Source organism: Nerophis lumbriciformis, linkage group LG11 (assembly GCF_033978685.3).
Source record: "Nerophis lumbriciformis linkage group LG11, RoL_Nlum_v2.1, whole genome shotgun sequence".
NCBI classification, from domain to species: Eukaryota; Metazoa; Chordata; class Actinopteri; order Syngnathiformes; family Syngnathidae; genus Nerophis; species Nerophis lumbriciformis.
Genome location: NC_084558.2, coordinates 27,526,360 through 27,538,391, shown reverse-complemented (window position 1 = coordinate 27,538,391; position 12,032 = coordinate 27,526,360). Strand labels below are relative to the sequence as shown.

The 12,032-nt window shown below is 40.5% G+C and overlaps 1 protein-coding gene across 5 annotated transcripts in view; it reads left to right on the top strand.

Moving 5' to 3' along the window:
• Positions 1-12,032, top strand: part of ptk2aa (protein tyrosine kinase 2aa) — a 75,007-nt gene that overhangs the window by 28,355 nt on the left and 34,620 nt on the right. For 4 of the 5 annotated variants that reach the window (XM_061966974.1, XM_061966971.1, XM_061966973.1 and 1 more), the window contains exons 1-2: positions 1,250-1,383; positions 5,362-5,388. In XM_061966974.1, coding sequence (XP_061822958.1) covers positions 1,365-1,383; positions 5,362-5,388 — 46 coding nt within the window. In that variant the 5' untranslated portion in view covers positions 1,250-1,364. Of the gene's footprint in view, positions 1-1,249; positions 1,384-5,361; positions 5,389-12,032 lie in introns of those variants that run through there. The other variant, XM_061966975.1, reaches the window with a different exon arrangement.

The following is a 12,032-nucleotide window of genomic DNA, read 5'->3' as shown; positions in this document are numbered from 1 at the left end:
TAAGGTTTTATTTTGCCTTTACAGTCCACTTGCATTAGGGCCAAGTAAGGCAGATCCAGAACAAATGTCAATTACTGCCACCTGTTTAAAAATGTACATCTTTGATAATGAAATGCAAGAGAACATGAAAAGGAACATGTAGCTCTGTTTAACCACATGGTTATTTATAAACAAGTATATTGCACAACACAGGAGAAACACAACCAATGTTGTAAAAAAATGTAATTGTGTGGTTGTAGTAATAAAATAAGCAGCAACAATTGAAAAATAGAGCAAACGATATAATGTTACAAAAAAATATGTTGATACTAATAACTAATAACATAGATTTTTCTGTAAATATATGTAAACATTTGTTAGCCCATTTAAAGAAAATTATACGATGATCTCATATTGACACTGCCCCGGCCGCGTCCCCAGTCCACCCTTGCCGATGCACACACGTGACAAAAAGATTGACAATCTGTGGGAAACACTGAATAGCTGTGAGGAACAACCTGCTCAGTCAGCATTAACACTGGTGACGAGTTTGTGGTAAAGAGTACAGCAAGTGTAACGCCTGGGAGAGTCAGGCCCACAACCGAGTTTCAACATTTTTGTGTGAAGAGGTACACAAAGCGCCAACGTGTTTTTGTTTTTTTTAGACCACACACACGTAGGAGACTTAGCGGGCTAATCAAATAGAGACATTAATTCTTGCGTTAGTTATTCAATGTTGGCGCAAATCCGATAATACACATTGAAGAGTCGCCTATTAGTTTGCTTGCATTAAGGCCAAGTGAGGCAGTGACCCATTCGATCCAGCTGATGGAGCTGGGGAGAAAAAAGAAAGAAAAAGCAAACTGTAAGTAGCAGCTGGCCTAACTACTTTGTAATGTGCATTACAGCCACCTGCAGGACTGGAATAGAACAGTGTTTAGTTCATGCTTGTCTTGTCTTCTTGACTCAGTGAGACTTGTACCCCTGGTTGTCTCTCTCTCTCTCTCTCTCTCTCTCTCTCTCTCTCTCTCTCTCTCTCTCTCTCTCTCTCTCTCTCTCTCTCTCTCTCTCTCTTTCTCTCTGTCTCTCTCTCTCTCTCTCTCTCTCTCTCTCTCTCTCTCGCTTTCTGTCTCTCTCTTCATCCCTCTCCTGGTAGACAACAATTCCCCCTCCCCCTTCTTCCTCCTCCATCCATCCATCTTGCTCATCTCCCTCCCCTTTAGGACGCGCTCTCCCCGTCCCACTCATGCCATGCTCTGTGAGTGTAGTAGTAGAAGTGAGGGATTAGGAAGGAGAAGGCCGTGTTGTAACAGTGACCACAGAAGCCCGGGATTTGGGCTTTCCCAATTTAGCTCTCATCTTTTTAGCCCTATTCTGGACTTTAAATGGAAGGATTGTACCACGGTAAGAAGCGGCTTCTTGCTCAAGACAGACACGTTTTTCATACATTCGTTATTTTGTGAATTCTATTTATTATGAAGATTGTCACTATAATAACAGGTTTGCTAAGGATTGACACAAGCGTAGAGTTTTGATGAAGATGTGCGTTTTAGAATGAACAGTGTTTGTGATGTGCATTGAGAAGGTTTAAAGTGTGTGTGGGAAGTTGTGTGAGAGTGTTGTTAAATTAAAGGGTTGCGTTGTGCATTCTTAGAAAGTATTTTGTTGTGTGTAGGCATGATGTATTTCTGTTTGAGGCTGCGTTTTGGGCATCTGCAGACATGTACGTATCATATATTGTAAGTGTGTAAGTAATTATTCTACCCCTGAACCACTGCATATACTGTAAACAAGGTGACAATTTGTCAAAACATGCACCCCTAATGTGTTGCCTGTGCTAATATTTGTAGGATTAATATACTACCTGGTGGCACTGTCATTAAACCTCATAAGCCGGATTGATTTAAAATTTCTCACAAAGCTCTTCAATACTCACTTTCACTGTAACCACGACTGCAGCTATCGATTATTTTATGAATTGAGTAATATATTGATTAATTTGTTCGATTAATTGAGTAATCACTTTAGTAAAACACTTTATAGTCTCAGTGTGCATTTTATAGAAAGCATTTTAAATTAAAAACAATTATGTTTGGCGTAACTTTCGTTCTTGAAATTGCACTTTGAACATGTGTGCATTGGGTTGTACATTAACAAAAATGCAATTTAACAAAACTCAGAGGTTCTCTGCCGCACAGATCGCGGCAACCACACACCACCCCTCACATGTGTGCTCTATTGCAGCAGTTGTGGGGAAACTAACTTTGGGTAATCCTGCATGGACATTCCATGCAGGATTTGATCAAGTTTTATAAGTTTCACTCATTAAACGATTAATCAAAGCAACAGAATATGAGCTGAAGCTTTTTCTCTAACCTAATTAATCTATTAAATTGATTAATCGTTGCAACCTTAGCTGCAACTTTACGCTGTTCACTCTATCCATCCATGCATCCATTTTCTACCGCTTGTCTCTTTCGGGGTCGCGGGGGGTGCTGGAGCCCATCTCAGCTGCCTGCGATGAGGTGGTGACTTGTCCAGGGTGTACCCCGCTTACCGCCCAAATGCCGCTGTTCACCACAAAATTTGGTGTACAACTGTAGGGGACTGACAAGCCCATATGTGTCAAATTTCAGCAGGTTTGCTTAAAAAAACAAGGTAGCACTAACCATTGTCATCTAGCTGATTTGCCAAAAGCTTTTGACAATTAAAGTTGAATGTCTGTATAGCCTGTATGCCAGCATGTCTTCCGAAGCATTCTGAGCACAACCCATGGGGGGCGCCACAACTGTAATTTACAAATGCTTGAATTTGACATCAATATTCACCATCTTAAAAAGAACATCTTTAGAAAACGTCATTTCATCCTAAATCGATGTTGAATAAAACATTTTCCCTGTGTGCTGTTGACACGTTATCACTGACCCTTCACACCTCCTCACACTTGAGTGAGCGCGTGCTTCTGTAGCAGACGGGCACTCAAGCGTTTACATGACCTTATTATGTTTCATGCATGCAGGATTTATGCATCTTCTGCGTGTTTTATGTGACAATACATTCACGTTCATCCGTACATGAAGCTTAAATAAAGTAATTTATCCACATCTTGTAAATCACAGCTGAACTTTTGCATACAAAAGAGTGATTTCCACACCTCCCTGCTGTGTTTTTGACTGGCAGGTGTGCCGGTTGCCTCGGGCACACTGTTGTTGCATGCAAGACTACATCTTTGTCCACAGGGTCGTAGAGCAGAGACATACTCCTCCTGGGGCTCACCATCATGGCAGTGAGGCGGATTGCTTGCATCATATTACTTCAAAAACTCTCAGGCGGTTTAGTGGCAAGTGCATTTTGTGTGCTTGTGTTTGCAGCTTTGAGGCGCTTCACTTTCTTTGACCTCTTTTGTGAGGGTGTCAGAGCAGCATCAGTGGACCAGATGGTGGTCTTAGGAGTCTATCTAGATGTCATAATAGACACATGAGCACATGAACAATTCCATGTGAATCCCTTCTCTGGCTCTTTTTAAGCAGCTATATCCACCCTTTTCTGTAATAAAATTGGTATGATTGGCACAAGACGATGCTGGAATATTAAGATTTAAAACTAGGGCCAAAAGGCAAAAATGATCATTTCTGAGAATATAATGATCGTAATATGTCATTCGTGTATATTTATTGCAGTTAAACATTATTTTCATGTAAAATAACACTGTTACATAAAATAATTCTACTTGCAATAATACCTTATTATTCCTGTAAAGTTTTTTCGTCATCATACAATTCTACTTTGCTCCTTTAATGTTGCATTTTTATTCTCATAATTTACGACAGTACTTTCTTCTCGTAAGGCTGCAATAGTTTCTACTCATCCATTCATAATGCCATTTTATTTCTATCTCTTTTTGACTTTAGTCACTTAATATTTTGACTGCATTCTTCTAAAATTCCAGTTTTATTTTTGTAATATACTAATTTTAATTTTATTCATGTGATATTTTATTTTTTAGTCTCTTAAAAATTAAATAAATGATAAATGTATAGCGCTTTTCTACCTTCAAGGCACTCAAAGCGCTTTGACAGTATTTCCACATTCACCCATTTACACACACATTCACACATTCACACACTGATGGCGGAAGCTGCCATGCAAGGCGCTAACCAGCAGCCATCAGGAGAAAGGGTGAAGTGTCTTGCCCAAGGACACAACGGATGTGACGAGGATGGTAGAAGGTGGGAATTGAACCCCAGTAACCAGCAACCCTCCGATTGCTGGCACGGCCACTCTACCAACTTTGCCACGCGTCACTAAAAGACAACTTTATTGTTCTAATATTGCCACTTCATTCTTGTGATAACAATATTAGTCTTGCAATTTGGCCAATTTATTTGCTTGATATTTAAACTTCATTTTCATTGAAGTATAACATTTTGCATGTAGTATTACCACTTAATTAATTTAATATTTTGCATATCCACCCCTCAAAAAATTCCAATATTTTCAATAAATCACCATTTTTTTCTGAAAGAATGACAATGACTGTAATAATGTCTATTTTCTTGCTGTATTGTGAAAAGTGCATTACTGGAAAAATGAATCATAAAAGTGCAGATCATGGCATCTTTGGCCTTGGGGATTGTCTGCCCTTCCTGTCTCCATCCCACACACGTGCACACATACAGTATAAACGCACACTCTGGTATTATATTACAGTAGTGTTTGTCGATAAACTATACGACTTGGGTTGCCACTTCCTTTTTGTGGTTATTCTTTGCATGACATCATCCTTGTTGATGACCTCTTTTATTACTGTGTGTGCATTTGTGTGTACTGTGTAGTGTGATTGTGTAGACCCTGGGTGTCTAAAGCACTTATCCTTTTGACCTGGATCATTAACACTCTACAGTAAATGATCCACAAAAGGCTTCTCCTGGACTTCCTGTGGCATGCATTTAATCAGGAATTCATTGTAGAGTACTGTACCTTTCAGTATATAAAGTCTTCTCTGAACCTGCCAAGGGAGTTTATAGGTCTCTTTTTAAATAAGTCATGTATTAATTATGCTTGTTTATGTTTTTCCGCAGTAATTCATGCACATTTATCTATGAGCAAACTCCTATTTGGTCTCCTTCAAGCTTTTAAATTAGCTATTTTAGCTGTTTATCTAACATCTGATGACCTATTGAATTTTCTCAATCAATATCTTGTTGTTTCTCACCATAGCATTGATTTATTTCCCCCAAAATCCAACCTCGTCAATAATTTCAACACTAGAAGCTCTTAAAAATAATTCCCCCTGTGTAATCTTTGACCATAGACCCAATGTGAAGACAGCTTGATGCACTTTAACAAGCTTATTAACTCGCCTCTCTGTTTGTCTTTCAGATATCTCCAGGATTGCCTACTACACAGGTGAGTAACTGCCACCCTCATTTCATTTGATATTCATTATCATACAGCTGCTGGACCACCAGAAGCCCTCCTCACGAAGAACAGAGGCATTACTCAGAGACCAGTGCACCGTGAACCCCTAATTAGAAAACATCCAGCGTGTTCCTTTATGAATAAGTTCACCCCCTGAGGACCAGAGGGTCTGAAACGAAGTGAATAAAGCAGTGGAGCACATCATTTATGTAGGCTGGCATCAAGTTGATCCATTCAATTGTAGCAAATTCATCTGTGCCGCCAAGCTGACATATAAGACAAATTAAATTAAAACATGAGGCTTTGTTTAATGTTTATTGTAATATTTAAAAAAAAATTAATGGAGTATTTGAATCCCCAAATCTAGCCCTAATGTTTCACTTCAGACAGTTTGAAAGTGCTTTTGAAAGATGGGGCTGTACGCTTAGCTTTTTCACGAGTAACACCGGTGCTACTAAATTAAAAAGATTAGTAGGACAGACCTTTTTTTAGCACAGAAAAAAATTTAGGAGCAATATGAAATGTCTTAAATATCACAATTTCATCGTGTGAAACGACTGGGATGGTTCTCGCCCGGAAAAGGGTGGAGTGCTATCTCCGGGTTGGGGAGGAGATCTTGCCCCAAGTGGAGGAGTTCAAGTATCTCGGAGTCTTGTTCACGAGTGAGGGAAGAGTGGATCGTGAGATCGACAGGCGGATCGGTGCGGCGTCTTCAGTAATGCGAATGCTGAATCGATCCGTTGTGGTGAAGAAGGAGCTGAGCCGGAAGGCAAAGCTCTCAATTTACCGGTCGATCTACGTTCCCATCCTCACCTATGGTCATGAGCTTTGGGTTATGACCGAAAGGACTAGATCACGGGTACAAGTGGCTGAAATTAGTTTCCTCCACCGGGTGGCGGGGCTCTCCCTTAGAGATAGGGTGAGAAGCTCTGCCATCCGGGAGGAGCTCAAAGTAAAGCCGCTGCTCCTCCACATCGAGAGCAGCCAGATGAGGTGGTTCGGGCATCTGGTCAGGATGCCACCCAAATGCTTCCCTAGGGAGGTGTTTCGGGCACGTCCGACCGGTAGGAGGCCACGGGGAAGACCCAGGTCACGTTGGGAAGACTATGTCTGCCGGCTGGCCTGGGAACGCCTCGGGATCCCCCTGGAGGAGCTGAAAGAAGTGGCTGGGAAGAGGAAAGTCTGGGCTTCTCTGCTTAGGCTGCTGCCGCCGCGACCTGACCTCGGATAAGCGGAAGAAGATGGATGGATGGATGGATGGATCGCAATTTCATTATTAACACTCAAACAACAAATACAGTGCATGTGCACTAATACATGTAAACAAAATGCCATCATAAGGCCTACTGTAACGCTCAATTAAACACAGAAAACATCCCTAAACAGTGCTTGCACTGTTGCACGAGTGTAGGGCTGGGAGATATGTATCAAAACTCATATCCCGATATAATTTGGCCCATTAACCAACTGATCAATATCATATAACTAAATATCTTCACCATGCCCTGGTTTAAAATTTTTGGAACTGATGGGGATCCCAAATACACAAAAACAGGTACCAGCAAGTAAGAAAATTAGGTTTTGTATAATAAGATCTCAACTTAATAGGTGTTTTGAGATAAGAAAAAAGAAAAAGCCTTGAAATTAATATAAGAAAAGTCCAATATAATCTCCAGGCTTCCTTAAAAAATGTTTAGTTATTCTCAATTCTTCAGCTAATAAAAACACAAAAAAACAAAATGTGAAATAAAGTGCACTGGTGTAACTGTTTAAACAGCAGCAACATGAAAATAATTGACCTTTACCAATGGTGTTTTTATAGGTTACCGGTAAACGTTATTATAGGACATAAACACAAAGATTTTAGTCAGGAACACCAACTTGCCAACAGCTTCATGATGCTTTGTGACAGGCTGTGTTCTGATAATTACTTTAAAAAGTTATTATAGTTACTCGTTACTTTACCAAAAATTAATTAAATTACTAACGGAATTACTCTTTAATAAATGTAATTAATTACTAAGGAAAATAATTAATGCGATACCTAAACATAAACTTCAAATACCTGGCAGAATGCAGTTAAGATAAGTTTTATATGAGAGCAGTGTGTGTGTGCCTTTAAAAGGCGGTGCCCGTTGCCTAGTGACGTGTGACGTCAGTAAGTCTACGCTCAGTCTGAGTCTCAAAGGCATTTTAGTTTGAGCTATTTTGGTTAGCTTTGTAGGCGAGCTGACGTCAGCTCTTTTGAATCTTTCACTCGTTTGTGTTACCTATGCTTGATAAATAGATTGAATGTGCTTCCATGGCTGTACGTTTTTGTCAACAAACACGGTATTGTTTAGATGACAAGTTTGTCACTTCAATCATTGATATGGTGTTCAATATTCCCTCCGACCCTTGTAGTTACTAGTTTGTGTTGAATTTAAAGGTGGTCGCGCACAGACTTATCAGTGACACTTCCGTGTCAATCACGTGTCCATTTGGTTGTAGTTATGGTTTAAGTTCATTTCAAACATGCTATAGAGATGGGCGAAAATTTTACTCTAAATTGATCAAATTTGAATGGATTTATTTTAAGTGCACATTTCTATTTAAAGGGTTAAAATCAGTATTCACACATGTGCTATTTTTTCCCCAATACTCGCACAACCTATTTTTAGCCGCAAATGCTACTAAAATGCTCGCACTATACAGCCCTGTAAGTCCCGCTGGAATTTTGTCTGTCTGTAGCTTTAAAAGGGAATTGCACTTTTTGGGAATTTTGCCAATCATTCACAATCTCTCTGGTGAGACAAGAACACATATCACTTTGTCTTTTCTGGGTTTTTTAAAAGGGTAAAAAACCTGGTGGTAAGAGGTGGCCAACAATGCAGGTGATAGGGATTCAATCTATTGTGCCTAAAAAGCCCTCCAAAAACCAAAAACAACGTTTTATATACTGTACATGCTGTAAGTATGTACAGGTATGTAATGTAGTAACAGGCACATTCATGATAATATTTATTATTAACATTATTTACAGTATTTTTGGTCATTTTTTAAGCATTACCGGAACTACTTTTCTAGGCGCAATCATTTCACAAAGCGCATTTCCGTCAACAAAATACAACTACTAGTAATAATGGCAGACGTTGTGATAGACAACACTGACCACTTTTGGACAAATGATGATCAGATCCTTGTACAGTATTTATGAGCCTGAATAGAAGGAGTGTGAGATACACATTTTCAAAGCTGGTGCTAAGCAGATCCAGCTTTAGTGAAACACTAAACCATTATGTAGAAGTATTGCTAAGTGACAAACAATAAATACAAATAAAGAACATAATAAAACAGTGGCTTACAATATCAGCTCTCTCTGGGATGCTGACTGATGGGATGTTTGTATCTTTCAGCACAGGAATTGTGCTCTCCATTTAGATGATCACTTTAGCGTAATCCTCACTCTATCCATTTTCTACCGCTTATTCCCTTTGGGGTCGCGGGGGGCGCTGGAGCCTATCTCAGTTACAATCGGGCGGAAGGCGGGGTACACCCTGGACAACATCAGGTTAAAAAAAAATGCGGGGAGCAAATCTTGTTGTGTCGTCCTGTTTTAGGTCTAAGTTGAATTCAAAATTGACCTGCTTCTCGGTTTATGACCACAGCCTTCTACTGTACAGATGCAGGGCATGATTTATAATCCAGCATTAACTTTTATAACCTCTGAGGTTGCTCGGTAGCTAGCTTACCTCTCTGTAAACAAGGTGCTGTGTTACTAAAAGTAGTTCCTCTGTGTTAGCTGTTATGTTAACAACTGTACCTTGTTTAATATGCAAGTCACGGCATATAAATGGAGCGTTGTTGGCGGTTATCGGCTCTTTTTTTGGAGGGATTTTTAGGTGAAAGTTTTTTTTATTTAGATTGCAATGCAATGTGTGTGAATAATTTATCGGTAATCATTTAAACACTAACATGCCCTTTTTACATACACACTGTAACTCTATTCACGTTCTAGAAACACCCAACAGGATTATGTGACAACTGCAATGTGGTAGAGTCAGTGGAACATGCAATCATTGATTGTAGGAAATGCAGTAGAGAAAGGAGAAAACTAATAGAGGAAGCAAGGAGACATGGACAGGAGGAGGTTACACTCAAAGGGGTACTAGGCAGCAACAATAACATTTTAGTGAATTTTCTAGAAGAGACGGGTTTATGGAATAGAATTTAGTATGGAAAGGTATATACTGTATGTGAGGGAGATGGGAAGGAACTCTGGTTCACACTCTAATACGGTAAGTGGCAGTAATGCAACTTTAACGCTGAGTGCTCCGCCATAAAACAAGAAGAAGAAGAAGACATGTTCTATTACTTGATTCTGTGGTCAACAACACAAATGTTAGCAACACCAGCTTGGCACTCAGCATCAAGGGTTGGAATTGGGGTATAAATCACCAAAAATGATTCCCGGGCGCGGCCACCGCTGCTGCCCACTGCTCCCCTCACCTCCCAGGGGGTGATCAAGGGTGATGGGTCAAATGCAGAGAATAATTTTGCCACACCTAGTGTGTGTGTGTGACAATCATTGGTACTTTAACTTTAACCAGCATAGCTATGCTAGCTATCATGTGAACAATGCAGTCACATTTTAACAGCAGCATCCTGCTGGGTTAGCCTATTTGATGAGGAGTAACAAACTTGCAGCGTTGGTGCCTGTTGCTGATTGCCAAATAGTTGATGGAGCTTTATTATAAGATGTGTAGTGAAGCCTTTCAAAGATTTATATTTTTACACAACTGTTATCCTTAGTGTTTGGTGTATAAATGTTCTAGTACCTGTTGCTATGGGGGACAACAAAAACGCTGGCAACACCACAATAGCTATGCTAGCTATTGTAATACACTCACTTTTAAACAGCAGCAACAAGCTAGGTTAGCCTATTCGATGAGGAGTAACAAAATGATCAAACTTCAGCGCGGGCTACAAGCCACTTTTGGTACATACTGTATATATGGATAAGCCGCTGACGGTTTTCCCATTATGTGGCGTCACCAATTGTGCACATTTCCAAACGACTCGTTTGGTGGAAGTAGGGAGGAAGGCAAGATTATTTTATAAATATCTATGCAATGGTTCCACGGTTTGATTAACATTTTCGGGATTTTTGCAGATCCCAAATGCACAACAGCAGGTACCAATAAGTAAGAAAAGTTGGTTTTGCATAATAGGGCCCCTTTAAGATGTTTAGTGAAGCCTTTTAAAGATTTGTATTTTTAAAAAGCTGACATGCTTCAGGTGTTTGGCGTAGAAACGAGGCATGCTCATTTACATACTTGCCAATCTTGGGGGACGGGGTTTGGTGGTAGCAGGGGTGTATATTGTAGCGTCCCGGAAGAGTTAGTGCTGCAAGGGGTTCTGGGTATTTGTTCTGTTGTGTTTATGTTGTGTTACGGTGCGGATGTTCTCCCGAAATGTGTTTGTCATTCTTGTTTGGTGTGGGTTCACAGTGTGGCGCATATTTATAACAGTGTTAAAGTTGTTTATACGACCACCCTCAGTGTGACCTGTATGGCTGTTGATCAAGTATGCGTTGCATTCACTTATGTGTGTTTAAAAGCCGCATATATTATGTGACTGGGCTGGCACGCTTTTTGTATGGAGGAAAAGCGGACGTGACGACAGGTTGTAGAGGACGCAAAAGGCAGTGCAGTGCATTTAAGGCACGCCCCCAATATTGTTGTCCGGTTGGAATGGTTGCCTCAGGAGATTTTCGGGAGGGGCACTGAAATTCGGGAGTTGGCAAGTATGCTCATTTATGACAGTGTTCTAGTACCTGTTACTGTGGCCGACAACACAAACGTTAACAACACTAGCATAGCTGTGCTAGCTATTGTGCTAGCAATGCGCTAACTTTTTAACAGCAGCATCATGCTATGTTAGCCTATTCAATGAAGAGATACAAAAAATAAAAATATGTGACAAAGCCTGGGCCTAATTTTGATCACTTTTGGTACTCCAAAGCAGGCTCTCTGGTTATCAACAAGTCCATTTTGCATAAGAGAGGAACTTTAATATGATTAGTCTCTGGTATAGTATTAGAAACTGAGATCGACGCATTTATGCATCGACTTCATGAAGAGTGACTAAAAGGTTTGACGTCACCACTCATGGATAAAAGTGGGAGGGGATTTTCATTGAACACCAGAGCTTAACAGTGACTACCATATTGTTAGTTTGAAGCTCCTCCTGCTCCTCTCTTGCTCCCCATTCAACTTTCATTTGCGCTGCATTTGCCGTCCTTTTCCTCTCATTCTTCCTGAAACAATGTCTGCCTTCCCTGGTGTCCCTGCATCTCTCTGCCTCTCTTCCCCTCTGCTGCTTTTGTCTCTGATTTTTATCGCAACCCACAGTTGCTAAACAAGAAGACAACTCTACTGGTCGCTCACTAATTGTCTCTCTTTTTGGCGTTGACCACCACTGCACATCCACTGGCTTGGAAGAGTTTCAGGGGGGAAATGACTTCAAATCTTCTCCTGAGGTCAGGACACACTTCCAAGGCAACTGTGTTTCTATGGAGCCCAGGCATGGGCCAGGAAAGGCCTGGTAGCTAACAAACAGCTTGTTGTCATCAGTGAGGGGCCGCCGGGGAC